Consider the following 25,849-nt stretch of genomic DNA (forward strand, 5'->3'; position numbering starts at 1 on the left):
TCTCCCAGCCCAAAGGCCGCCTTTTCAATCAAAGCAGAGAGTCTGTTTATTTCCAACCTTTCTTATTGTTCTCCTCTTTTTCTAAGTTGGTGGCAAACTTCCTCCTGTTGGCCCGGGAACAGCGGAGTAACAGCTGGAAAGGCTCATGGGCATGTCCCCTCCAGTAATCAGGAATAGACAAATGAAAGACAGAATAAAGATAAAATAGAATGTCAGCAACGCCATGTCCCAAAGTAGTGATATTGGTCTTAGACAAGTCACTTGTTGGTGTGAGGGCTGAGACTGCCAGCATTCCAAGTCTAGCTTTGTCGTTTACTAGCTGTGTAACTTAAGCCAAGTTACTTAGCCACTCTGTTCTTCAGTGTCCTCATCTCCAAACAGGAATAGTAACGTCCTCGTAGGGTCATTGTAAGGAGTAAATAAAATCATTGTAAAGGACTGAAACAGTCATTGGCACAGAGTAAACACAATGAAACTTAACTATGATATTTCCTGTGTGTTGGGGGGTGTGCGGTGAAATGTCATTAGCTGATGAAGATCTTTTCTAGCATGAATAAATCATTATTCAATGAGTTACATTTAAGAGTCAAGTTAAATATTTTGGGGTTTGAATCCTGTCTGAGAAAGCTTTCTTCTTGAATTTTCTATTTGTCTTTTAAGGTAGAAAACAGTGTTGTGAAGGGAGACTGGAAAACAGATTTACCAAATCCTGTAAGAGAAAGTTCTTGATCCCTGAAATCCCAGACCAACCCCTGGAACTTCGCTCCAATGCGGTCCTGTCAGGTGGGGCATGACTGTGCAAGAAAGAGTGACAGAAAGCCTTGGAAAAGAGAATGAGATGAGAGGGACACTTGTGGGAAACAGGTCTAGGAAAGGCTGAGTAAAAGAAGGCTCTGGAAAATTGGAAGGAATTCAGAAATATAAATAGGACTAGGATAGCTAATGTTAATCGATCACTTCCCATGTGCCAAGCACTATTTCAAGTGCTTTAAATTCATTAAACTCATTTAATGCTTTCTTCCACCTTAGGAATTCCTATTTTCCACGTAAGGAAACCAAGGCAGAGAGAGGTAATGTAGTTTGCCCAAAGATCACGTAATTTCTGAAGAACCTCATCATTGAAAAGCTCAGCAAAACAGATGAGTTGGCAGATGTAAGGTTTGTTTAGAATTGGAAAGGGGGAAAATGAGAATAGAGATGAAATCTGAGTTTATGTGCATTTATAATGATGTTATTGAGGTTTTAAGGTCTAAAAGCTTTGGTATCATTTTAGAAAGTATTTCTTAAACTCTGATCTCTGTTTTATGCACCTTAAAAAATTAAACCGACTGTACTAGAAAATAAGTCATAAGAGACAACGATGTCTTTTGTTTGGATGAGAGGCAGTCTCAAGCTTGAAAGGGCGTGTAGTTCTTCTACCAGAGTTGTAATAGTTTTTGGTTACTCAATTTTGCTTGTCTCTTCCCTCCGCCTTGCCCCAACGACCAATATATTCTAGCGATAATAAAGACGGACACTGAAACAGTGGGAGAAAAATAATAGAGTTTAGGGGCTAGCTATAGAAGGTAATTTCTCAGACACTATAAAATCCTTGCTTATTTGGTTTGCAACCAGGAAACTTAGTTAATAACCATCATTTTCCAACTCCTCTTGCAAGTGCAAATCCAATACAATTCTTCAGTGAGGCACAGTAAAAAGAAAATGCAAAGGCATTTGAAAAAGCTCACCCATTTAGATTTAATTACATACATAACTGGTGTCCTCCCAAGTGTGAAAATGCTGTAACCAATAAATCAGACAATAAAATGGTATCTGAGCAGAACAGATTTGTAGAGAAGATGTGTGAGCAATCAAAATTCACTGACTTGCACTGGACATTTTTACCCAGAAAAGTTCTTATATGCAAGAGTAAATTCCTGCTCTTGGAATCTTGCCTCCTTTTGAACATGAAGGTCAGTTAGTTTCCCTAGAGGGTGTTCTTGTGTAATGACTTTTAAGTGAACAGGAGACTTTAATCTTAAAATCATCTCTATGTGTTAAAGAATCACTAGATCTGTGTTTGTATGTTAGATTTTAAGGACCATCTCATTTGTCTACTACTGTTTCTCACATGTTTAATTAATAACTACTAAATGAAGCTTAATTCAGTAGAAAGAATATTTCATACTAGATGTCCCTGGAGACTCACATATAAGGAAGACTGCAAACTTCTGCAAACCAAATTTTCAAAAAAAGTGACATGCAGACTACCAAAATATCTTCCCAGGTAGTATAGAAAAAAAAAAAAAAAGACTCCTATGATAGTAAGGGTATAATTCAATCATTGCCAATGGTTTTGATCTTTATGAAATGAATGCATTTTAAAATGTACTTACTTTGGATTGAAATTTCTTGTGAATGACAGAGTAAGACAGTTGGCAAAACTGGAGTCTTGTTATCTTTTGGGCATAACTTTGCCAAGTGCAAAATTTTTGGAGGGTATAGTCTTATCGCAGTTTTCATATTCCCATTTGGAATAAAATCAAACCGACAAAAAATATTTTCCCTTTTAATAAAACCTTGTGAAAATAATACTTTAACACACTTTGTAGCTGTTGGTCAACCATATTAAAGGCACAGTCTGATCTCTACAGACACTTTCCTATGGAAAATAGGCAGTCAGCTGAACAACTTCCTCATTTGTTGTGCTTATGAAAATGAAAATGTAACAGACTTTAGGATTTCAAAAGCATCCATGGTCGCAAGTAAGGAAACAGTTTAATAATAGCAGGACTTTTTCATTAACGTATAATGCTCTTGGTTTTTCATTGGTTAATTTAGACAGGAAAATGGCTCTCTCCCTGAGTGGGAATAGTTCCTTTCTTACCTTCCTTTCTGCATCACACCACAAAGCTCACTTTTTAAGTGATTTTGGTTAGATCGGTTTTATTTGTTTTATTTGTTTTTCTGGGAGTTCTAGGCTCTGGCTAGAAAGCAGGAATGTAACAGTGTGAAACAGGCAAAGTTCAGAGATAGTCTTGATCGACTCAAATAGGATCCATTTCCTCCTTCTCCCTAGCTGTGGATTTTTAAATCTGGGTCTGGCTCCTTCTCTTGTTTCTGTAAATATTTATCAGCTAACAATTACATACTGGCTCCAATGGCAGCGAATTTGGCTGAAGAAATAAATAAGAATGCTTTCTTTCCCCAAATATGCTAAATAATACAAGTCCCATGAATTTTTTTGTAACTGGAGTTTTCTTCATCCAATTATCAGACTGAGGTCTTTCGATTTTGACACTCATTTGACATATATAAAAATCATGTTACTTCACTATGCTCTGTTTCTCTCTCTCTCTCTCTTTTTTTTCCTTTTTAAAAAAACATTCCCATTTGTTTGTCTGTCTCCAGTAAGTTTCTCTAGTAAGTATCTGCCTCTCTTATCACACATGCTAGGCTCTGCTGAAAGTTAATAGAACTGCTTAGTAAAGTCCCCTGAATCCTGGCACAAGAACCTTTTACAATGAAGAGAATTCCTTTCACTCAGAAATATTTCAAGAAATAAATTTATGAAAAGTTGCCTGATACGATTTAGAATTCATTATTTGATCAAGACACTACACCCAGACCGGCATTTTGCAAGCCTTTTATTTTTATATTTGCAAAGGGCTCTTTACACAAGTTTACTTAAATTGACCTTTTATGCTTTAAATAAATGTAGTTTTTATAAAACTGAGGCAAAGCAGCAAATAGAAGTTGTACTAACCTTAGTATATTGAAACTTCAAATTGGTGAGTGGGACAGGTACATCTGGCATGGCTGAGGACGACATTTCTGGTTCAGCTCGTGGAACACAGGTGACAGGCTCAGCGATTTGGTTCTGATAGAGCACTTGGCTTTATTTGTTCCTTTTTATCTGCATGGGCTAAGGTTTATTTGCATACTGGGATATGATTGGATGAACAAACTGGGAGCAAAAAGAAAACGACACTACTTATTTGTAACACCTAGGGCAGGAAGCCCTTGACTTTAAACTTAAATCCTTAAGAAACCAGTGCTACAGCATTGAAGCTGCATCTGGAGAGAGGGCACTATTTGCAGACGAATTAATTTACAAAGCCGAAACCTGTGATAAGGGTACGAAGCACAGCTGCTCTGGCCACTAAGGCCAGTTATTATTTTTTTGGCTTTTCATGCTTTTTATGCTGCTGTGAAACTTTCTGTTCTCTGACAGACTTGGAATCAGAGAATTCAAGGATCGAAAAATAATCTCAAAGGGCACTTGTTCTCCGCAGAGGCTGGTGAGTCGAGGACCCTGGCCAGGTGTCTTTCGGACAGTGCAGTCAGAGAATCAGTCCATGTCCCAGAAAAGCAGGGTGCTGTTTGTGGAAGAAAGGCCCTCTATAGAGACCCTACCCCAAGTCAGCTTATACAAAATCATACCAATCAAATGTATTTTCAGTGCTTGGTAAGTAGAACTACTAGGATTTCTGGAGCTCTAAATTATCTTTATTTAAATTATCATTATCTTTATTTAAATTACCTTTATCTAAATTATCTTTTATATATGGGAACAGAAAAGTTAGCAGGATTTTTTTAGAGAACTCGGACTGTGCTGTCACACAGTCACCACAATAGCAATATGGCAATACCGTCTGCTAAAACTCGTTTAAAATGAAAGTAACCTCTGGTTTTGGAAGTTGGCTGGTATTTATCAATCACTGATGCAGGCAATTGTACCAAGAGTGAATTTAAACAGGACTCCCAAGTAATATAAGTTCTTAAAATGAAATTAATGTTTCAAGTTGGGAACATTCAAAAAGGACAATTTTTAACTGTACTACTCCCATTTTAAGTACAATCGTTTATTTTATTGAAACTCTAGCAAAAGCTACAGTCAGAACAGGATGGAAAACTTTGGATGCTCTTAACTGGTTACTAAGAATTAAGAACAGCAATTATTTTTTCCAGTGAAAGATGCCAGCTCCCCCAAATATGAGATTTAGGTAGGGAAGCTAAGGCTTATTGAGTAGTTACTCCAAATCAGGTGCAGAAGCCTTACTTTCTCTTTCCTTCCTCACTGGGTTTCCCATTTTACTGACGTAGAGTAAGTAGCTTGCTTATGAACACAAATCTAATAGGTACAAGAATTTCACTGGCCTGAATTTCATTTCAGGCCAGTCGGACACTAAAACCCTGGCTCTTATTCCAATTTATTCTCCTTGCCCTCCTCTCCATAAGAGAATTCCCAGATGGGCTTGAGAATCGGCTGTTTTGGTTCTCTAAGTAAGTAGTCACTCCTCACAGGCACTCAAGCTTAGCCTTTTATTCACCTAAGATGGGGGTCAGCAAACTTTTTCTGTAAAGAGATAATATTTTCCACTTTCTAGGCCAGATAGTTTCTGTTGTAATTTACTCAACCCTGCATGAAACAAACTACAGGCAGTCAATACATTAAGGGGTGTAGGGTGTTTTGCAATACAATTCTATTTACAAAAACTGGAGGCAGGCCAGATTTGACTGATAGGCAGGCCCCTAGATTCTAAGAGAACCATCCCCAAGGTCCTTGCCTTCCCTGTGCTTCACTCTTGAAGACCAGACAGAAACTTCTGTGCTATTTCATCATTTTTGTCTCTCTCTCCCTCTCTTTCTCTCACTCTCAATTTCATTCTTTTTGGAAAATCTAATTGTTTTCTCTCTTAAGAATGTGTTTCGAATTAAATGCACTATTACTCAATAGCTGTTACATAACTTGCAGAGTGTTGCTCTGGCCAGGCCCACACAGCTGTGTCTTGCTACTTTCTTCTCTCAGCTTTGCAGGTGTTTGTGGAGTCAAACACTTGTCCAGGCAGTGAAAGCTCAAAGCTTCATAACACACTTGGTGTGTCATCTCAATATTTTATGCTCATCCTTAATCATATTCTATTGAATCATTACATAAGAACAGGTCCCTTTATGCCAGATATTACTGAATGTAGGTAAAAGGAACAGCTTTGGAAACAGGTTACCACACCTGCACATTAAATTTTAACAAATATTTACCAAGTATCTTCTATGAGTAAAGCATTACGATTAGAGTATCAGGAACTCTCCAACCTTAATCTTTCTTGAAGGGCAGATCTCTTCTGTCCAGAAACCACAGGGCCTGAGATCTCTATTTCTGAAGTAAGTATCATGCTGCCCTTAGAATTTGTCTTGTAGAATAGTATATTCTTAGGAGTGGTTGCATGGGTAAAAGGCCTAGGAGATCACTTTCCTCCCTTACAAAGTGGCTTTGGTGAGAACACAGGGCCCAAGAAGCCCCACTTCAAGACTGGACCCAAGTGTGTATATTTTTATATACAATATATATTTGTATATTTTGCCAGGATTATGCAGCAGAGGAGGGGCTGGAACTTGAATTTGGGATCAATAGATGAAGGATGTTTAATCTTCCTTTCTTTCTTAGGGACAAGCTAAGTTACACACACACACACACACACACACACACACACACACACACGGCAGTGGGGGGATGGGGAGAGGAGCATAATTTATTTTTATTTTGAATCTGACTTCTTCCAGTCCTTTGTGAAAGCTGTCATTATACCAAGAAATATATAGACCAGGTCTTCAACCATTGCTGAAACTGCTGTCTCATTTTATAGGGAATCTCTCTAAAACTCCATTCAAGCCTTAGTCACTGAAAAGCTAATGGAGCCTAACCTTCTCCCACCCACATGAGTAATTGAAATAAAGACCATTTATATTTAACAAACTTAATTGTATGGTAAAATAAAACATAGCTGATTTTCTCATTTTCTGATTTCAAAATCCAGGATCAATTTGTTGAACTTCTTTTGCTCAGTGACATCTGCCATCCCCGACACTTCATTGTCACCTTCAGCATGACTGGGTGAGTCTGCCAGGCGGTTAACCCAGCAATGGATATATCCCTTTGCTTTTGATCACTGCAATTTCAACAGACACCACATGGGCTTATGTGCCTATTTGGGTTTTAATAATTTGGAAAAAGTGGATCTTGTATGTGATAAGAGAATATGTGCTCAGTTGGCAAGTTGCTATTAAAAATGGAGGTGGAAAGAGAATTCGAGTATGTGAACATATGTGTTTGTGGGCTAATTTCTGTTCATCTGACAATCTTTTCCAATTGGCGATATTCTTTTACCTCTGATTCCCCCTGCTCCTCACATATCCTATCATTGCTTTCTCTTTGTCCTGTGTTACTAGGATGGCAGATGTCCCTCTTACCTGATACAATGAGGACACTAACTAATCAGTAGGGTCACTAAAAGAAATAGTAGATTAAATCCTCTATAAGACAATTATTTCACTTTAGATAGGTTTTGCTAAACTTCATGGGCCAAAACCATTTCTTAGAACTGGGTCTGCTGCTAGAGTTTGAAATAACCTTGCATAAATAATGTTCACATCGTTTTTGTTTCCTCAGAGTGCAGAAAGAATTTTAAAGACATTAAAGACATCTGTGAGCAATCTGAATGTAGAGTACTTTGAGATTTTTATGCATTTTTAATTTTTTTTTACAATTGTCTTATGCACAGATTATTATTATTGTGCCAGTGTGTTTAATAATTTGACAAGATTGAGTGTTTGCATAACACTCAGTTTTGTTTTCATAGAAATCACTTTCCCTTTCCTCCTAATAAATCAACAACTTAAATAACATTTAATTTAATCATGCGGTTGAACTACTAGGTTCATGTGAATGATAAGATATTGGAGCAGAGAGATTTGACTATTGCTAAGCAGACAAGATTGTGCCCAAAACTGAGTGTATGTAGACATGAGTGTCAGTACTAATTTTTTTCTCTTTTAATTAATTAATTAATTAATTTTAAAAAATGTTGTTATGCAGCTATGTTTTATGCATTTATTTTTTTAATTAGTTTTTTTTTAAACTTTTTTGAATCTTCTCTTTATGTTATGTAGCTGTGTGGTTTTTTTTTAATTTATTTATTGTATTTATTCTTTTTTTTTTTGGCTGCGTTGGGTCTTCATTGCTGCGTACGGGCTTTGTCTAGTTGTGGAGAGCAGGGGCTACTCTTCATTGCAGTGTGCGGGCTTCTCACTGCGGTGGCTTCTCTTGTTGCGGAGCACAGGCTCTAGGCGCACAGGCTTCAGTAGTTGTGGCATGCAGGCTCAGTAGTTGTGGCTCGTGGGCTCTAGAGCGCAGGCTCAGTAGTTGTGGTGCACAGGCTTAGTTGCTCCCTGGCATGTTGGATCTTCCCGGATCAGGGCTCGAACCTGCGCCCCCTGCACTGGCAGGCGGACTCCTAACCACTGCGCCACCAGGGCAGCCCCTAATTTATTTTTTATTAAAAAATTTTTTTAAGTCAAATACACCATGTATAGAAAACTGCAAAAATCATAACTTTTTTTTTTATAACATCTCAACAAACAGTCATGAAAGGAACAAAACAAAATAACCACCACCGGGGTCAAAGAATTGAACAATGTTAGAACCCCATAGCCCACTTTGTACATCCTCTCTGTCACTCTCCCCTTCTTCCTCACCCCAGATGACCAGTATCTTAACTTCTAATGCCACACATTCTTTTTTCCCTGATTTTGAACCTGTAAGCAAATCATACAGTCAGAATATTTTTACAAAGGAAATTCAGAGGTGCAAATTAATCTGGCAAGTGAGTTAAATCGTGGTTGTAGGTAAAGAAAGTTTCTCAGGGAGTACTCTCCACCCAAATATCCTCCAATAAATATAAATTATAAGTACAAAATACGCAGCAACAAGTTAGCGTTTTTAAGAGTCAAGGGGCACTTTTTTTATCCCAATCCCGGCACATGTAAGGGTGCAGAGAAATGACCCTTTTCCTATAGCGTTTCTCAGAGCTTAATAACACTTGGCAAATTGTATTAAAATATTAAAAATATTTAACCCTTGATCTGGTTATTCTAATTCTAGAAATTTCTTTTAAGGAAACAAATAAATATGTGTAAATTATGAACAAGTATCTTTAAAAGAATATCATTTATGAAATTAAAAAAATACCAGATGGTTAGATAAATCATAGGTTAGTGAAAAAAGTAAACAAATACTTGAGGAACTTTTGTGATATTTTGTAAATTAGTAAAAAAAAGCAGGTTATAAACCCGTGTGCCTTCTGTAGGCATGCTAAGAAATCGTGCTTCACTCTTAGTATTTGGCCGAAATCTGCAATTTGCCTTTGACCTCGGCCTCAGCATTTGGAAAGCTAAATAGCTGAATTTTGACTTCAGTGTCATTTCTGGCATTTTGAATTTATGCATGATAAAAACAATCATGTGATTTCTTTGGTTATATTTTATAGAAATTCCCCAGGCTGAATAATGATTCCTAAAGATATCTCTGGAAGCTGTGAATGTTACCTTATATAGCAAAAGAAAGTTTGCAGATATGATTTAGTTAAGGATCTTGAGATGGTTGATTATTTTGGATTATCAGGGTGGGCCTTAAATGTAGTCACAAGTATCCTTGTAAGAGGGAGGCAAAGGAGATTTGACCACAGAAACAGAAGGCAGTTTGACCACTGAAGCAGCTAGCTTTGACAACCAAGGGGCTAGGAGCCAAGGAATGCAAGGAATGCAGCTCTAGAAGCTGGAAAATACAAGGAAATGGATTCTCCCCCTGAGCCTCTGGAGGGAGCTGGCTCTGCCCACCCCTTTGATATTGACCAGTGAAACTGATTTCAGCCCTATGACCTCTAGAATTGTAAGCGAATGAATGTGTGCTGTGTTAAACCACCAAGTTTATGGTAATTTGTTACGTCAGTCATGGGCACCCAATACAATAATCAATGTAAGCAGGAGTTCAGGGTTGCCAAATAGTATCTGCTGTCATTGGTCATGCCCTCTGCATGTTTTTCTAGTTTATTGTTAAAATCTAAATATTCATGTTCAAATAAAGGGAAGCCTCCCTCCCATCTGTACCTGGAATAAAAACTTCTCAGGTGCTGACATCTTGAAATCCTTCCAGTTTCCGTTATAGTATAAATGGATATTCATTCAATTGCAAAAGTAAGATGCAATAGAAAATGATGTTTGTGAAAGCCTTTAATTTTTAAAAATGATCATTTTAGCTAGACAATATCAAACTTGGTTTGCATTTGCTTGCTTGGATTCGTTCCCACACACACATGTACCCAAATCTATAACTACAATCCAAACTTATCTTCCAGGCTCTGGCTTACATTCCAGCTGCTTGTTGGGTACCTGAGCTACATGTCACACCTAGTCAGGTAGCTGGGTTTGAAAATTGAGAGCCTGCATATTAGTTTACGTGGACCATGCAGTATGATTAAAAAAAAATAGAAACATTTACATAAAAACCAGATTTTAACTTGACCATCAGAAGACCGGAAGAGTGTTTTAGCCTGCCTGCCCATTGGAATTCACCTAGGGAATTCAAAACAAAACAAAACAAAAAAGATTCCGATTCAGTAACAGAGGTTTGAGCCCAGCTATTGGTATGCATTTGAAATTCCTCAGGTAATTCTAACGTGTGGTCAGCTGTCAGAACCGCTGAAGCAGCTCTGGCTCTACTTCCTCATCGTGCTCAAAGTTGGAGTGACATCCACGTCTCCTGGAAATTTTAGAAATGCTAATTCTCAGGCTCCATCTCAGAACAACTGAATCAGAATCTTTGGAGCTAGGGCCCAGCAATCTGTGCTTTAAGGAACCCATCAGGTGATTCTGAGTCAAAGTCAAGTTTGAGGACCACTGCACTGCGACATAGACCCAGCCTATCTCTAGTATTTAGTTCAGCCTATTTTCACTCAATTAGGTTAACTACCTAGTCTCTTAGCTCATATTTTAAGACCCCTGATTGAACTCATTATCATTTTTCAAAATCAAACCTTTTTCTTGAATTTTCTCTTTCTGCTTATAACAAAACAACACCGACGAAAATTCAGGCATCTGTGATTCCTTGCCTTTTTCCTGTAAAACTATTAATTTTATTTATTGAAATAATTATTACTTTCAACTTTCCAGTGTCCTGGCATTTTAGGTCTGGGTTTTAAAGAACACATAGCTGTCATATTTTTTAATCCAATCTCAGAGTCTTTGCTTTTAACACGTACGTTTATTCCATTTCTATCTATTTCTATTTATTGTGATGACTGATGTACTTTGTGCTTTCTGTTTGTCCTTATATCAGTTAGGATTAGGTTTGGTTGCCCATCAGGGAGAATCCAAAATAAATACTCAAAATGGAAATGGATTTCTCTTTCACATAAACGGACATCGTAAATTGCTCGTCCAGGGCAGGCATAGTGGCAGAGTTGAAAGATACAGAGGTTCCTTTCAGCTTACTGCCCCAGCATCCCTGAACTATGACTCTTGGCTTCCTGGTAAGAGAAGGCTGCCAGAATTCCAACCATTGCATTCATATCCCAGGATTCAGAATGGAGAAAGGGGAGGAAAAATGACAAAGGACTAGGGTCCACTGCATTTTGAGGAGGTTTCCCTTGAAGCTTAGAGCTCAGTGATCAGAGTTTAGTCACATATCCACACTTAGCTGTAAGGAAAAATAAAGACTGTACACTTTTTCTGGGCAGCCAGGCTCATAGTTCAAAATCAGTAATTGTAGTATTAAGAAGAGAGAACTATTGTAGAGGTAACTGCATACTCCTTTTCTTTTTCCCTCTCTTCTCTTGTATTGATTGCAATTTCTCTATTCCTCCATTTCCACCTCTTTTTTTGTTTGGAAGAAATGCTTTCTATTTTTATTAGTTAACCTATAAATTTTAATGCACTTCCCTCATTTAAAGCTCTAAATTTCCCTCTAAGCATGTCTTTAGCAGCGTTTACAAGTTTGGAAATAGTATTTTCATTTTCAGGCAATTAAAAATACTTTCTAATTTCCATTGTGATATCTTCCTTGACTCATGGTTTATTTTGGTGTGCGTTTCTTAATTTTTCTATTGGTTGGCGATAAACAGCCCCCAAGTCTTTGCAGCTTACATTAGTAAGGCTATATTTTTATGTGCTTACAAATTTAGCATTGCTTTATCTTCCTTGTGAATTGAACTTTTTATCACTGTAAGATGTCCCTGCTCATCTTTATGCATTTTGCCTTTAAGTTTCCTTTGTCTGATAAATTATACCCACAGTAGCTTTTCTTTAGGTTGGAATTTGCATAATATATATTCTTCCATCTTCTTACTTACAATCTCTGTGTCTATATGTATTGCACATCTCTTTAAACGACCCATTGTTGGGTTTTATTCATTTGTGCAGTTTTACAGATTTTCTATTTTAATTTGATCACTTATTTTATTGACATGTAATATAATGTATTGATAAATTTATGTTTAAAAATTCTATCATCTTACTAAATACTTTTGTTTTACTTGCTCTATTTTTCTTTTCTTACCTTTTTAAAAAATTGCTTTAAAATTAATTAAGATATTAGTTTTAAAATTAAACTAAACTATGTTAATTTTTCATTTAGTGTACATTCATTTAAATTAATTTAAAAATTATTTATTCTCTCTATTATTTTGGGAATTTTATATTGGGTTTATTATTTTAATAATAGATCAAAGTCTAAAATTAATTTGTACCTTTACTCTTTTCCTTGGCTAATCTAAATGCTTAGAACACTTTAAACTTGTTTACGTCTCTCCCCATATACATGTCATTGCTGGTGGATGTTTATTTAAATGTTTGTGTGTGCATGTTAATATTACTGGATATTCTGTTTTCCACTTCAGATCCATTTCATCTCTTTGCCCCACGGCACGGCTCTCTTGCCCTCTGGCTTCTGGTTTTGTTCAACCAATAGGAAAGGGAGGGAGGTGCTGACAGGAGAATGGAGTGTAGCAGGAGAGAAAGGCCAGGATACATGCTCCCTTGCTTCTCTCATGGCTGGCTGGCATTCTGGCAGGGTTCTGGCAGGGCTGACTCTTCCTCCTATGACTATGGACCTTGTTGAATGTCCCTCACTATAGAGTGTTGGCTTTATTCACTGGGCTCTGAAAATACCATTTCCACCTCCTGTCTCTTCAGGCTTTCAGGAGTGGTCACTGCTTCTCACCTGTGCAAGCTCTAGGTTCTTCAGTACCCCTTGTGGATTGTCTACCCTTCTGTAAAAAATTCCTTCATTATATCATTTACAGAACTCCAGCCAGGTATGCCTTTTGTTTTTGCTGTGACCCTGATATTATTCCTGTAGAATTTCAGATACATCTTTTTGTTTTGTTTAATTGTATAATTAGTTATGTATAATAACATAATAAGCACTAGCAAACCACTACACAAAACAAAGTGCTTTGAAGATAACCTACATGTATACTTGCAGTCCTTCATTCCATTGCTCTGTCCCCTCTCTCCTACCCGGATGAGAAAATTATGAAACCTGTGTTTATTATTCTCCTGATTGACTTCCACTGTATCTCTATGTATTCCAGAAAATGGTATGCATGTGTTTGTGTGTGTGTATGTGTATACATTTTAGTCAGTTCTAACTTTATTTTTTTCTTATTTAAATGTTTTTTGTTTTGTTTTGTTTTTTGGCCATGCTGCTTGTAGGATTGAACCCAGGCCACAGCAGTGAAAGCACCGAATCTTAACCACCAGACCATCGGGGAACTCCCTTAAATGTTATAGCTAGGATTCATTCATATTGTTGCTTGTCACGTAGTTTCTTTATTTTGACTGCTGGGTACTATACTTTTCTGATAATAGTTTATTCATCCAGTCTTTGATAATGGGTTTTGGGGGGCTTTGCTATTATGAATAGTGCTTCTATGAACATTTTTGTATACATTTCTATTGGCTATATATCTAGAATCAAATTTGATATTTCTTAAGGAAGAGGAATGTTAAACTTTGGGATATAATGTCACAGTGATTGTATCAATTTGCACTTCTATCTCCAATGGAAAAATGACCCTGTGGATCCATATTCTTCAGCATTTGAGTATCAGGCTTTTTAATTTTTAATAATCAAAGAGATACAAGGTGGTATTGCACTGCAATCTTGATTTGTTCTTCTTTTGTCACTAAGTATCTTGAATACCTCATCATATGTTTATTGGTTAGTTTTGTTTTTGTAAAAGCCTATTCACATGCTTTGCACAGTTTTCTTGTATTGTCTGTGTATTTTAAAATTATTTTGTAATGTTTAAAAATATATACTTGATTCTAATCCTTAATCATATTACTAATGTCTTTTCTCAGTTTTGAATCTCTAAATTTTAATTTACATACAGTATCTTTTTAATGATCAAAATATTCTTAATTTTAATACAATTAAATTTATCAATCTTTTATTTTTACAGTCAATGTTGTTTTTTGTGCTTTTTAAAGGAAAACTAATCAAATAACACAGACCAAAGATATACTGTCATCTTTTCCTACTAAGAACTTTAAATTGTATTTTTCCCTTTGAAGCTTATTTGGGAATGATTTTTGTGTATGGTGTGAAGTAAAGTTAGTGGGGTGTTGCAGCTGCCTCATACTAGCTCAGGAAACATGGCTGTTAATCTTTCAGGAATTCGAGAGTCAGGTGACTTTACACTGGTTACTCGAACTCAATCACGGGTGGAGTATTTGCATTACGGGAACTGTCAAGTGCTACAAACCAGTGCAAATCAGGGCCTTTTTTGTTTTGTTTTGTTTTTTTAGAGAGTTGGTTTACCAGCACAGCATTGAGTAGCAGTACTGATTAATCTTCTCTATGTGGATAAGCATTTTTTCAAGTTCCTTTTATTGAACATCTTGCTTTTCTCCAATAACTTGACATGCTATCTTGTCATAGAATAACATTTCATACAAATACGTGTGTTTTGGGGGGGTTCTTTGTTTTATTTCTCTGGTCATTTTGCCCATCCAACTACCAATACCACATTGTCTTAATTAGTATGTCTAGCTTTGCAATAAGCACTAAATTTAGTAGAAAAAGATTATTCTCTCTGCTCTTTTTCTTTAGAAGAGTACCTGCTATTCTTGGCTTTATACTCTTCCATATATATTTTAGAATCTTCTTTACTTTATGTTTCATGAAAAGCCATGTGTTGAGATATTGATTGGAATTTGGAAAGAATTGACATCTTCATTGTATAAGCATTTCTATCCATGAAATGGTATAGTTCCCCAGTGTATTTAGCAAATCCTTAATATTTCCTAATAAAGTTTAAAAATTCCCTGTTGAGATTTGTACCGATTTTGTTAGATTTATTCTTGAGTACTTGATTTTCAAATTTGTATTACACTGGCTAAGCCATCCAACGCATTGTAGAATTTAAGTGATGTTAGTGGACATCCTCCTCTATATCCTGATTTTAAAGGTAGCATTTCAAATGTTTTCCCATTTAGATTGATTTTTGATAGTGGGTTTGTTTGTTTGTTTATATTTAGAAACTCTTTATTAGTTTAAAGAAGGTTCTTTTTATTCCTACTTTACTTAGAGGTTTTGTTTTATTATGAATGTGTTGAATTTCATAAAATAATTTTTTCTATTACCTTAGATTTTCATGTTTTTTTTCTTTTTAATTCTGTATGTTGTCAGTTACATTTGTGGATTTTTCTAATATTAAAAAATCTTTGCATACTGGAACTGAAGCTAAATTGGATTTGCATTTAATTACTTGCATTGTGAGTGAAAATATAAATACATCTAAAAATGTATGATATAAAATTATCATATATTAACATCTGTTAGGCTCAGCAAAAACAGTACTTCAAGGGAAATTTTTATTCCTGAAACTTATATTGAAAAAATTCTTCAAATGAATGAAATAACTGCTCATTTTAAGGAGGTAGGAAATCCATAACAGTATATATCTAAAGAAAGTAGAAAGAGGGAACTAATAAAAGTAGAAAAGGCATGAATTAAGTTTTTTTAAAAAGACAAAACAGAGAAATTCAACAAAGCCAAAACTTGACTTTTTGAAAAATACAAGATGGAGCATCCTTTGAAAGACTGAGCAATAAAAGAGAAAAAGGATACAAAACTATTTTGATAAAATGGGACATGCTTGCAGATAATGTAATAATTAAAATGAAAATTTTAAAAAACCCCACTTTCAACAGCTATGTGTCAACCTATCCAATTGTTCCAACACCATTTGTTGAAAAGACTATTCTTTTTCTACCAACTTGCCTTTGTGCCTCTGTGGAAAGTCAGTTGTTCATGTATGTGTAGGTTTATTTCTGGACTCTATATTATTCCATTAATCTCTTTGTCTGTCTTTATATCAATACCACACTGTTATAATAGCTGTTACTTTATAATGAATCTTGAAATAAGGTAATGTTCATCCTCCAATGTTGTGTTTTTCAAAGTTTTTCGGTTTATTCTAGATCCTTTCTATTTCCATGTGAATTTTAGAATCAGTTTGCCAATTTCCACAAAAATGCCTTCTGGGATTTTAATTGGGATTGCATTGAATCTTCTTTCTTCTCCTTCAGGGACTCCAGCTATGTTTTATTAGATCATGTCTCTATTATTTAGTCATTTACTCACTCTTCTCTATTTTTCGTTAGTATTTTGTCTGTCTAGGTTTCATTATGGAAATTTTCTTCTATCCTAACTAGTTTACTAATTCTTCCTTCAACTGTGTCCAGTTGCTATTAAATAATTCATCTAGGTGGCATTTGATAATGGCCATTTTTAGTTCAAGTATTATTTTTTTGTTATTCTTTTTTTAGTTTTTAGATCTCTTCTGAAATTATTAGTCTTGTCTTTTAAATATAGATATTTTAAAGTCTGTGTCTGATAATTTCAATATCCTAAGTCCCTGCATTGAGAAATGCATTTTGTCTGTTGATCCTTCTGGCTTTTGTTCATGCTGTCTTTTCTTCTTCTGACTGTGCTAGACATTATGTATTAGGCATTGGATTTAAAAATTTGTTTTCAAATAATTGAAGATTTATGATGATCTTATCTTCTTCTTAAAAATATGTATATTTGCTATGACCTTTATTTCTATTAGACATATATTGGACCTTCTCATTCTAACCTCTGTGTTCTTGAAAATCTGTTTCATAATCCCCATATCTTGATTTCTCTGTGCTGCATCCTAGATAATTTCCTCAAATCTATACTCTATTTTACTCTCTATTCAGCTATTTTTAATCTGTTGTTTAGAGCATCAATTGAGTTTTTAATTTCAATGACTGTTTTTTCTTTCTAGAGTTTTGATTCTTTTTAAAATTATCATGGGTTTTTTTTTTGGTATTATCTTGTGTTGATTTAAATAAGATGAATATTCTCAAACCTTCATTTAACTGAAGAATTCAACAGAATCACAGATATATTGTGTCTTTATAAACAAATGGTAAAAAAGGAAAGTTTAAAGTTCTTCTGGACTAACAACAAAACCTCAAATAATCTGTCAATTCAAATAGTATTTCTTGGGCAAACACGTAGAAGTTTGTTGAGGTTATATTTCACAAAACACAGCAACAACCGCCAAAATCTGAATGTCTTAAAAGGCTTATTTGTATAAATAACACTTCCAAGAATGTGTTATGAAATAGAGCAGGATTATTTATTTTTATACAAATACTGGGTATACAAAAAGTATACAAATACTTTCCCATACTGGGAAAGAGAATCATATTGAGATGTTTTTGTAAATGATCTCAATTTACCACTTTATCAGAACTAAATTTAAGACATGACATTGTATCTGCTCCTCTGTATTGTAAGGGGAAGAAGATACATTTTATTATTATCTTTCTGATATTCCTTTCATTAGCATTTGGGAGGGACTGCAGTTTCAAGTCTAAGTGATGTAACACAGACAAAGAGTAAACGCCTTTGTTTATGAAATCTCAAAGAAGGAAGAAATTTTTTTTACACCCACAGCCTAGACTAAGGAGCTGTTGACCATGCTGTTGCCTCCCCATCCAGTGATTCAAAGGGCATATTTTTCTATTACATTCTTTAGTGAATGTAAGCCATTCAGCCATGTGGGGTCTTAGTTCCTACCTCCTCTTCCTGCAACCTTGACTGCTCTCCTTACTTGGCTATTAAACCCTTTGGCTATCAAGGCAGCACATTCTCAAGAGCAGGAACAGTTTGTTTACCTCTCAATTTTAAGTTTCCTCTGTTCTTTTGGCTTCTGGAATTTTTTTCTTTTACTTTCTTATTGAGCCAAGTATGCATTCGACAGTTACTTATTATATTTTTATCTTGCATTTTCAGTTGTGTTTTAGAAGGAGAATTTCCCCATGATCTAGCCTGCTTATAACGAGTGAAATGGAAATTATTTTTCCAAAAAGAGCACAGTCATTTTAAAAAAAACTAGTTCGTTCATAAGACTACTAGATTTTTACACTTGCTCATTTTTTGTTTGCACATATTTTTGAGAAACTTTTTTTAATAAATGGCAATCAATATAAGAAAATATTCATACCCTCTTATATATGGTATATATTGTTTATTATTAGTTACAAGCATAAAGGTGTATGTGTATAGAAACCTCTTTCCTGATTTGGAGCTTTTTTTTTTCAGTTTTTCCCTTTTATAGAAAATTTTAGTCAATTTATATTAAAATTACAAAATCATACAAGATCATATTAGTTTGTTATCTCTCCAATACTAAGTTTAATACTTGTACTTAGAGTTCCAGGTTGAACCTAAACTCAAGCTAAAATCTACCAGTGTTGAGATATTTTGAATGTGTCCAGAATACTGATCATATTGACCCATCAGGAGCATTTTTAAAGGAAGGGCTAAGATCTTCCTGGGAATACCTCTAAGTGAGGATAGCACCAGAGAAACAAACTGAGGTCTATAGTAATGCTTTGATTGTCAGAGATGAGGGTTGAATCTGATCACAACTTGCCATTTGCTATTGAGATTTGCTCCTAACTCAGCACCCCTTCTCCCAAACATGGGTTTTCATCATAATGTAAGGAGAGAGTAGGCTGAAATTAATTAATAAAAAACTGTTAATTGATGACAAGTCATTCTCCCACAGACACAAAGAAATTCCAGGGGTATTTAATTTATCTGTTACATGATAGAGAGAAATGCAAGAGTTAAGAGAGAGGGAAAGATTCTCCCCACAGTGGCTTTGGTACATGAATGAACCCAGAAAATACATTATCACTGGTATTTTTGAAGACTCCACTATGTCAGTCATGGCAGCAGAGATGTAGAGCCCATGCAATGCCCAGGAGGTAGGGTAGCCATGGAGACAGGAGAGCATTCAGGCAGCAGAGGGTTGTTATTGGCAGCTTAGTGACCACCAAGAGAGAGATTGTGTCCTTGGCTCTAAGATCAGCTTTTCTTTAGCTGTAAATGGCTGCAGCCAGGTGCCCTCAGATGACTTTATGGACAGCAAAAGCCTGGTAAGAACCCTCACTAAAAGGAACAGATCACGAAACGGGAAACAGATGAGACAGAATGTGAGCTGGTGGTTGCCAGGGCCTGGGGAGAAACTGATTAATGGGGAAGGAGTTTTACTTTGGAGTGATGGAAACGTTGTGGACCTAGATAAGGGTGGTGGCTGCAGCACATGTGAATGGACTAAATGTCACTGAACTGTTCCCTTTAAAATGGTTAATTTCATGTTGTAAAAATCTCACCTCAATAAATTATTTTAAAAATATACAGAGGAAGCAGATAGAAACTTATTACTGACCACATGTGACAACCCAAGGACTATACCAGTTAATGGATGATTCTTTGATGAGGCTGTAGACCTTGCAATACCATGGATACTAAAAGCCTGAGAAACTGTATTACTTTCAAACTGACCCAGGAATGGCTGCCCTGGGGAAATATGAGTTTCATGCCATTTAAAATATTTTGCTCCCATGTCCTATTGTTTCAGTCTCAATTCTTAGATATTGTGACAACATAAATAATGATTAGCATGTATTGGATAACACTTCAAGAATATTCTAAAAGGATAAATTTGTATATTTTTCTTGTTGTTTCTGAAGGATAAAGAATGATTTGCCTCAAGTTCCCCCTCATTCAAAGAATAAAACAAGAGTCGGTATTAATCCAAAATCTTTCCTAAGTTGCTCTGATTAGTTTTGGAAAGGGTTTGTACAACAACCTGAGAATCGGAACTCTTGTCTCTCTGAAGTCAGACTACTATGACTTTAAAGCACTGAACAGCAATTTAGAACGTGGAGTTTAAACATTTTAAAAACAAATGGTGTGTGAACATAGGAAATGGTTTCCCTCAGGCAATAGTGTCATGATTTGTCCTGAACCCAGATTTCAAAGCTTCCCTCTAAACCATTGGGGGTTGTTTCTCGCAGGATACAACTTTCCTAGGCAAAAAAGCAATGGCACACTTCTCTCCCTCATGTTCCTGTATGAAGACTAATTTTTTAAATAAGAGAGTCATGAACTCCCTAAGCAATTATAATCTCCTAACATTATCTGTGGGCGATGCAAACTGTTTCTCCAAAAAAAATGGACTTCAAAAGTTCAAAGTCCTAGAAGAACACTGGGAAGTTTACTGTGGATTAACTATTTGATTTTCTAAGAGATTTTTTCCCCCAAGTATGAAGTTAGGTTTCCAATTCAGTCCCCAAATTGCAAAATTTCAAGAAACACACAGCTAATGCCAAAAATTGTTTCTTTCTTTGGATTTTAAGAAGTACCAGCATACAGAGATTCCACTGTGTTCCATAGAATTGCAAGTTATTCATTCCTTACCACTTGACCCCAGTGTACCATTACACGGTATCAGAATTAACATTATGTAACTTTTTTATTTCAACTACCATTGGAGTGAGGACTGACCTTATAGATATTTTTTTATGTACCTCCATATCTGGGCTATCACTGATATGTGCATGGACAAGTTCTTTTACCCCAGTCAACATATAGAAAGAGACTAGTGGCATTCTCCCTCAAAAGTGTAAAATAGGAAATTCATAAAACTGAGTAAATTAAATCCTTCTTTGTAAATGTAGACTCAAGGACACAGAAACCTTGGTGTATCAAAGTCTCTTTTAGGCAGCTGGCTTAGAAAGGCATTTTGCTTAGTAAATCCATACTAAATCCTGTTGCAATCTGGATTTATACCAATGAAGTATCCAGTAGCTGATGATTCCATTTCATCTGCCTAGAATTCTACACTCCAGCATTTTAAACTATTGGAATTCTGTTCATTATTCAAAATCAAACTTTCAGAAAATTACATTAGCCAAAACAAAAACAGCAACAATGACAACTGAAGTGATTATGAACCTAATTCTATTCTAAGTGCTTTATAAATCTAGATTGAAAGTACTATTTTCCCCATTGTATGGATGAAAAAACCAAGGTTTCGTGAGGTCAATAATATCCTCAGAGTCCTACTGTCTTCCTAGTCCTTCCCAACTCACCATTCCAAATCAATTTAGTCCCTACCTTCTTTGACTTGCCACCTCCTATAGAAATGTGTTAATACCTTGATATATCTCTTAATTTAGTTCCCATACATACGTTTGCTCATTCTTCCAGCAGCTTATAAATTGAGGAAATGGCCCATCTCACTCAGCTTTGTATCAGATGTGGTTCAGAGGGAAGTGCCTTGCACATAATAAAATATTTCATAATCATTTTAAAGTTTTGTAAATTATTGATATTGATATTAGAGAAGTACTTAGATTTGGGTGTAGCCCACCCAGTATTCATCCTCTGAACAGCTAATGTTTTATTGCTTCCAGATTACCTGAGCAATGGTTCAGCTTGAGTTGCCACAGATAAAATATTCATATTATAGTTAAGAACCAGGGTCCTCAACCAGCACACCTGGTCCAAAGAATTTTCAGAAAGTCATCAGCACCATAGTTTCCATTCATGAGACTGTGGTTAACCCAGTTAATAAAACAAGAGACTTGGTGTTCCTCTTTGGTTAATATAGGAGGATACTTCCCATGAAACTTTGTTTATTTGCCTTGAGAGGCAAGGAGACCATGACCATGTCACCGGGCCAGTATTCTTAATTTGTGGCAGCTTTGCATTGCCAGTTTTTGTTATCTTAGGTTGAGGTTAATTTGTTCTGTGACCACATTGTCATTCTGCCAACTTTATTTTCATGTTCTGAATAACTAAATATATAGAAGTTTCAGTGACTGGAAAAATATTACATTTCCTCCTCTCATCCCCAAGCGAAAGAGAGAAAAGATCTCTGCATATCTCTCATAATGCAGTTTAAAAGTAGAAAACCCTGAAGAATTTTTATGGACTTTTTTTTCAAGCAAATATTATGAATAGGTTACCTTATCATCTCCACACTTGGAATCATATTATTTACATCTCTGCATCGATTGGGCTGGCATTCTTCTACTAGACAGAAAGCTACTACTCCTTGACAGAGAGAGAGAGAGGCTGCTACTTCTCTTCCAAAATCCATTATTCTCATCTTCCATAATAATAGGTTTGAGGCTGACATGTGAGTGCATGGCACAGTTCCAGAAGTTATGTGTGCCAGTGTTTGGTCTAGGACTTCAGGCATCGAGTATACCTCTTCTATCTCCTCTTTCCTTTTCTACCAGCAGGAAGCTAGATGAGGTGGGAATTCAGTCCTGACCAGAGTGAAAGTGACAGTGACAGTGTCAACTGGTGATAGTGCCTAAGGGTAGCATGACAATGACTTCAAAGGAATCTGGCTTATGAATGACCTCAAGGAGTAGGGCTCCCCTGCAAACCTGAAGTGAACTCATAGGAACATTTATGGGAGAGGGACAAGGACAGTTTTTATCTGGATTTTTGGAAATCATTTACAATTGTTTAGTCTTGCCCTGACAAATACATCTGTGAGTGGATACCCCTGTTGTAAACTATTGTCATAACTACAGGAGTCATCAAAAGCAATTGAATACCCAAACACTCTAGTAGCAAAAAATCTCTCACCATTTATTTTTTGGTCTTTTTAATTGAGTCAATTATATCTACATCCACATGATGTAGAATTTTGTCAATTCATAGGGAGTATTTGGCCTTCTGTTCCAGATTTTCCACTATGATTACTAGAGATCAAAAAGTCTGCTAAACTTAATCACAACTTGATATCAGGTTGGCAACCACCAGCATGAACACACTCTGGACTGTGTTATCTTGCATTTTAGCTTTAACTTTATGTACATGAATTCTGTAATTCTCTTCCATGATAGAGATCAAGAATCTTTTCATTGTTTCATTAAAATGTATTTTTAAAATTTTACCAAGCACTCTAATTTTTTTTTTTTTTTTACTTTCCTAATGTTTTGGTCCAGGGGTCAGCAAAATGTTTCCGTAAGGGTGAGATAGTAAATATTTTAAGCTTAACAGGCCATAGGCTTCTGCACAACTATTCACCTTCACTGTTGTAGAGCAAAAGCAGCTTATAGATTACACAGAAATGAAAGGATGTGACTGTGTTTCAATAAAACTTTATTTACAAAAATAGGTAGTCAAGCTGGATTTGGTCCACAGGTCATAGTATGTTGTCCTATGCCTTTGCCTACATACTAACAAGGATAGCCTGGATAATTATTTCAACTTCACCCTATCTGTGCCCTCCTGACCTTTAGCCCCATCTATCTTGACGGTTTTTTATCCTGTCTTGATCTGCTTTCCTCACTTTTGTTGCCAGGCTTCTAAAGACATCTGGAAAAAAATGTATCCTGATTAGAGCCATTTCACATTTTTATTTTTAATATCTGCTCATTTCTCTGTTTGTCACTAGTCAACACTCTTTCCTCTTCCTACTCTAAACCTGCCATTAATTGTCCTAGATAATGACAAGCTGTTCTCCAAAGGGGTTGAACCAATTTACACGTCAGTAAGAAGTAACTGAGATTCTCATTGTTTCACATCCTTGCTGATATGGCAGACTTTTGATTTTTTGCCAGTTTAGTGGTTGTGAAACAGAGCCAGTGCATTCCACAGCTTCAAGGGGATGACACTCATATTTGAGTTCATAAGGATGGTGCTCCCTGGAGTAGAGCAGTGGGTGATCCGTGCAGCTGTATATAGCAACGCTGGAATGAAGCATATCTCAGTGTGATTGTAATGTAAAATTGCTTGATTATTAATGAGTTTGTTTAATGGCTAGTCATACTTCTTCATTTGTGAAGCATATATATTCATGACTTTCACCCAATTTTTAAATCTTCCTGTAGTCTGTATACTAGGGCTTTGTGGGTTATATGTGTTACATATATCTACTCTCAATTTGTGGCTTGTATTTTTACTCTTTTGAGGGTGTCTTTGGATGAACAGAAGTTTCTTATTTTCATGAAGTCAATTGTATCACTTTTCTTTTATGGTAAGTGCTTTTAATGTATGATTTAAGGAGTTATTCCTTGTTCTGAAGCCAGAAAAAAATTCTCCTAGATTATCTTCTAAAAGGTTGAAAATTTTACCTTTCACATTAAAGTTTTTTAACTAGCTGGAATTGATTTTGTCTGTGTGTCATACAGCATTATTTATTGAGTAGCTCCTTTTTTGTGCTTCTTTTAATCTCAGTCATAAATTAAGTTTCAGTACATGCATTACTTTGTTTCTGTTTTCTTTGAGTCAACTTAGTCTTTGTCCAAATACACATTTTTCATTCACATAGTGTATATTAAATTTTAAATACTGCTTCTTTATTTCAGAAGTTATCTTATTTTCAATATTTCCACATTGTTTTATAACATTGTGCCTATATACCTTTTTGCAGCATTTTTGCTTATCCATTCCCTATTATTGGTCAGTTAAACTTTTTCCAATATATTGATACTACAGAGAATGTCATAATGGACATTTTATGTACATATCTTTTTCTTCTGCTGAATAATATCCTAAGGATATAATCCCAAGAGTAGGAATATTGAGTAAGAGGAATGATATTTTATGGTTTTAAATACCATAAGTTAAATATTGCCATACTCAATTCCAAAATCATGATTTCATTTTAACATTTTAATTTCCTGCCTCCAAGTTATTAGTAGTGCAAAGGTACTTTGGTTTAGTTTCAGTAAACATTTATTTGATTGCCCATGAGGCTAAATAAGTTTCCTTGAGTCTGTGTATTGTGCATGTCTCTTCATGAGTGGGCCTCCTGCGCATTCTCTTTATATTGAAGTCTTGGTGCTTTACATAAAAATTTGAATGTGCTCTTTATAGGTTACAGATTTAGACTAGATACTGTATAACTTGATTTCTTTTTTAAAGTAACATTTATTTTAAGCGCCTACTTAGTCTGTTTTTTTCTTGTTTTTTTTTTCATTCCATCACATTGAACAAATCACACAAGATCCTCTTCCAGCTGCATTTTGGCACAGAAGTGGCATCATCTCTCTGAAACAACATCACTTATACCTCTGGGAACTAGAGATTGAATTACGGCTCTGCTCAAGAGTTACCCGCAAAGACTGGCTTCAAAGATGAGGGTTTAAGTTTCTATCTCATTCAAAGCAGTGGCAGGCATAGAAGCAGAGCGCAGTGAGTCATCCTCATCCTTTCATAGCACTCAGCTTAGCTGGCAGGTCACAGCTGACAGCGCCCAGCTTTTAGATGAAGGAACATCAAGTGCTATGTTAGCTAATTACAATACACTAAGCTTGGAACCTGACTCCCAGAGTACGGAGGAGGAGATGCACACACAGCCTCTGTTTCTTCACATTGGCTATTCACCAGGGTGCAATAAACTATATAAATTTCCTTGGACTGAACCCCAAGGAAAACTAAAGCACATCCTGCTTCTTCAATCATTCATTTTAGTTAAGAATGGGACCTTTCACTTGCTTAGAAATTATGGTGGAGAGTGCTTCATAGATAACATCTGTCAGTCTTCGTTCTCCCTCTCCCCTTCCTCCCTCACACATCTAATAAGTCACTGAAACGTGTCCATTTGGGATTCATACATTTGGATATAGCCTCTCTTCTTTAGCGCCATTGTCTTAGTTCAGGCCCTTACCA

General features: G+C 35.8%; 1 protein-coding gene and 1 long non-coding RNA gene across 4 annotated transcripts in view; one reads left to right on the forward strand and one right to left on the reverse strand.

The window, feature by feature from the left end:
- Window positions 1–3,876, reverse strand: part of ALDH1A1 (aldehyde dehydrogenase 1 family member A1) — a 54,471-nt gene extending 50,595 nt beyond the window's left edge. Inside the window, exon 1 of the mRNA XM_059924920.1 lies at window positions 3,746–3,876. Coding sequence (XP_059780903.1) covers window positions 3,746–3,811 — 66 coding nt within the window. The 5' untranslated portion in view covers window positions 3,812–3,876. The remainder of the gene's footprint in view (window positions 1–3,745) is intronic.
- Window positions 1–25,849, forward strand: part of LOC132367117 (uncharacterized) — a 71,003-nt gene that overhangs the window by 15,128 nt on the left and 30,026 nt on the right. The window contains exons 3-5 of one of the 3 annotated variants that reach the window (XR_009503686.1): window positions 6,798–6,874; window positions 13,006–13,127; window positions 13,528–13,711. This is a non-coding gene — a long non-coding RNA (uncharacterized LOC132367117). Of the gene's footprint in view, window positions 1–6,797; window positions 6,875–13,005; window positions 13,128–13,527; window positions 13,712–25,849 lie in introns of those variants that run through there. The other 2 variants (XR_009503687.1, XR_009503688.1) reach the window with 2 other exon arrangements.

Source organism: Balaenoptera ricei, chromosome 6 (genome assembly GCF_028023285.1).
Source record: "Balaenoptera ricei isolate mBalRic1 chromosome 6, mBalRic1.hap2, whole genome shotgun sequence".
Classification (NCBI taxonomy): domain Eukaryota; kingdom Metazoa; phylum Chordata; class Mammalia; order Artiodactyla; family Balaenopteridae; genus Balaenoptera; species Balaenoptera ricei.